The sequence below is a fragment of the Mycetomoellerius zeteki genome, unplaced genomic scaffold, assembly GCF_001594055.1.
Source record: "Mycetomoellerius zeteki isolate Tzet28-1 unplaced genomic scaffold, Tzet1.0 scaffold119, whole genome shotgun sequence".
Lineage (NCBI taxonomy): Eukaryota > Metazoa > Arthropoda > Insecta > Hymenoptera > Formicidae > Mycetomoellerius > Mycetomoellerius zeteki.
The window spans coordinates 430,163-434,072 of NW_017256116.1; the positions used below are offsets into that span (position 1 = coordinate 430,163).

At 30.8% G+C, this 3,910-nt stretch overlaps 1 protein-coding gene across 2 annotated transcripts in view; it reads right to left on the reverse strand.

Annotated features, from left to right (window-relative positions):
* LOC108730639 (calnexin) overlaps positions 1-3,910 on the reverse strand; it is a 10,107-nt gene continuing 6,197 nt past the window's right edge. For both annotated transcript variants that reach the window (XM_018460472.1, XM_018460462.1), the window contains 3 exons: positions 725-844; positions 316-483; positions 1-189 (listed from right to left, as the gene is read on the reverse strand). In XM_018460472.1, the coding sequence (XP_018315974.1) occupies positions 133-189; positions 316-483; positions 725-844 (345 nt within the window). In that variant the 3' untranslated portion in view covers positions 1-132. The remainder of the gene's footprint in view (positions 190-315; positions 484-724; positions 845-3,910) is intronic.

Genomic DNA, 3,910 nt, shown 5'->3' on the forward strand with positions numbered 1-3,910 from the left:
TGAATTTACTAGTGACTGGTAACCCTACTATGCACAGTGGCAAGTGTAATGTGTGGAATGTGATATAGTATTATATAAATATCTTAACACGATAATACTCTTATTAAATTTTTTAAATAATTATTCTTCTTCCTATTCTTTATTTGGTTTTCTTCGTCGTGGTCCTTCGCCACTAATCGGTAGAGCATCCTGCAATAATCAATGTGTACTTTACATAACCGAGAATCGTTTATAAGAAAAAAAAGCACTGTGTATATCGAAAAACTTAAAACTAAATTACAGTTTTCTGAAAATGCTTAAAGATCTATTACCAACCTTATCAGTTTCTATTACTTCCTCTGTTCCAGTCTCTATCTCTATATCTCCTATTTCTTCTATAACAGGTTTTTGCTCAAGCTCAGAATTTTCATTTTCCATGATCTCGTCGATGCCTAACCCTAAAAGTGACTTTTCATCTTCTTCATCTTTAAAATCTGTTTTGTCCTAAGATATTGAAAACAATATAAGTTATATTTTGATCTCACTTAAGTATCTTACATTTATATAATAATATCAACAATAAGCAAATAGCATTACGTGCTGGACAATGACTTGTACTCTGCTTACGAAGCAACTAATGTCATCACATATTTACTTTAGGGTTTCTAAATTTTTGTATTTGTAAAAATAAACTATCTTCTATACAAGAACACTTAAATTATTTTAGCTTAACCAAATGTTATACCTCGGAAAAGCAGCAATAATACATTATCAGTATTACTGGTATTGCAATTAGTACTAGATATACTGCCCACATCCATGGATGATCCGCAGTAAATTTCGCGATCCGATTCCATGTACTCCACTGTATTAATCATATAAAATATTATACTTATAAGTATATACATTGATTTTTAATGGTATACTAATTTATCTATTGCAATTACATTTCAAATTAACTTTTAATCTAATTAAATATAACATACATAATATAATTGTAATATGTATGCTATTATCATGTTTCAAAATCTATGCGTAAAGTATACAAATACTAGCACCGAAATGAAGCTTTTATTGATCCTTGAACCAGGGCCGTGCAAAGAGGGGGTTCACAGCGTGCACCTCAGGGTCCCCAGTGCTAAGGGGCCCCGAAGTTTTAAACACCAGACATAATTCGAGGGAATAACGATAGCCATAGAAATAACGATTTCAACACCCAAAATAAAATATTCTGCCATTCCAGCGGTTCCGTGTAAATATCAGAAGATTTTCCATTTATTTTACGACCTCAAGAAGATACTCTACAAAGGTAGCACGTAATGATAGCACATACATGACAAACATCTTCTAACAAATAAGCATGCCGCTAGTATCTTTTATATCCTCTTATTTCAAAAGGCTATTCAAGTTATTATAATAGAATTTTCTATAGAGGAATTTATTTTTGATCATATGCTCATGTATCCTCATTTTTATAGATGAATACGTGTCATAAATACACGCGCCTGATTCATTAAGATTTTTTGCTTAGAGGAAATGCTAATTATAAGAGAAATTCCCCGCTTATCGGCAGAATATTTTTTTTGGTGAGCCTATCAGAAATTATATATTCCGATGTGTCCGATTTCTGACAGGTTGAAATCGTGTTATTTCTATCACTATCGCTATTCCCTCGCATTGTGTCTTTACGTAAATTATCTATTATTTCTATTTAAATTAATTTCTATTCAATTTAATTTGCATATGCAAATGATATTCATTTATATTTCATTTATACTTCAAAAAAATAATTTAAATTTAATAAAATTTATACGTAAAATTTAATGAAATTAAGTATATATCGGTGATGCAATTGTTTATGTGGCTTTTATATATTTTTTTATGATAATGATACACAACTAGCAGCTCGTGGGCTCGCATCCGCGAAACTTTCCACTTTAACTCGCGATGTCTAAACCTAATCGATGGAAAAAACGAAAAATAAACCGAGTTATTAATGCATAGCACCGAATTATTTTGATATATAATGTAGAATAATACACATACATATATAGGGTGTCTGAAATTTAAATGTCAAAATTTCGGGAGCGTATAGGGGATCGATGAACTAAAGAAATAGATTGCTCATTTTTTTTTTGCTTTGTTTTGAAGAAAATCGCAAAAAAGACAAAACGTAGTTACTTCGTTCTGCCTCTAAAGTATTATCATCGCTACACGAAAACAATAATAATAATTCCGTTTTCAGGTGAAAACTTTTTTGTTTTTGTTTAGTAGGACTATTTTTTTTACCCGACAGATTAAATGCAGCCAGATATACAGATTTTTTGGAGACTAACTTCTTTGATTATTTAGAAGACATCCACCTGTAGCAACGGATTGAAATGTGATTTTAACTCGATGGATATCCAGCTCATTATGGCAGAACTACTCGAGCTTGGACAGACATTTTCCACAACGATGAATTGAATGTGGAGGAGAAGCGGGAAGTTTCGTCGTCAATCAACTCAAGAGAACAATTGAGAAATCGAATCGAGGCTGCAGTGCATCAAATATCGCCAGATCAGTGTTTAGCTGCAACACGAGCTGTCCGTACTAGATGCAATGCTTGCATTGCTATAAGAGGCTAACATTTTGAACAATACCTGTATTAAGCAAGTGAATAAATACAATGTGAATAAGTAATGAGAAAGTACAAAAATGAAAACTATATTTTGTCTTTTTTGCGATTTCCTTCAAAATGAAGCAAAAACGAGTATATCTCTACAGAACTTTTTTTTTAGTTTGTTGATCCCCTATACGCTCCCGAAGGTTTGACATTGAAATTCCAGACACCCCATATATGTATATATGTATATGTATACATACAGGATGTTCCAAAAAGATCGGGACACCTGAATATCTTGGAAAATATATAAGTTTTACAGAAAAGTGTTTCAGACAAAAGTATTTCACCCAAGGTCAAACTGATAAGATCAGTAAATAGATCTTTTTGAACTCTACAACTTTTGTCTGAAACACTTTTCTGTAAAACTTATATTTTCCGTGATATTCAAGTGTGCCTATCCCTTTTTGGGACACCCTGTATATACAGACTATTTTATATATATATATATATATATAATAAAATAAATATAATTTTAATTATTCTGTTTTCTTAAAAAAAACCCTTCAAAGCTTTTTTAATACTTTATAAAAAGATAGGGCCCCATATTTACCTTTGCAGTAAGGTCCCAAAAACTCTTTGCACGGTTATTGTTCAAGGCACTCCTGCCTTGAATAATAACAAGTAGGCTTTTTCATTACTAAGGAGTCAGTGAGGATTATACTTAAAAATTAATTTTGCTATTACAACTTGGTAAAATATCTAATATAAATATTATACACAAAGAGTATTTACATAATATACGTTAGTGCGTTTGTACATATATTTCAATATATTCCTAAGCAAATACTTTCAATATTTCGTTCAATCTTTATCTCTTTCATATCTATTATACCTCACAAGCTCGTTTGCACAGATACCAAATGTAAGCTACAATTGGTATCGCGCAATACAAAAAATACAATGCCCACCATCCAGGCTTATAATTCATCGCCTTCATTGTTCGACCCCACATAGAATCCTGCATATTATAATTTGTATACTAAAGAATTAATTGTCTATTTTCAAAAGCTTCAAATTTAACAAGTTGATTTCCAAATAGACACATATTTATACACTTACACATATTATCTTCACATAATATTAACATTTATTTATTTATACATTATCTTTATATAACTTGTTTTATATATTTTTATTATATTTTTTCAATAAAAATTTATTATAGGACCATGAGATATACAGGGTGTTTCCAAATTAAATCGCAAAACTTCGGGAGCGTGTAGAGGAGTAAAAAACTAAGAAAAAAAGTCCTATAGACATATGCTC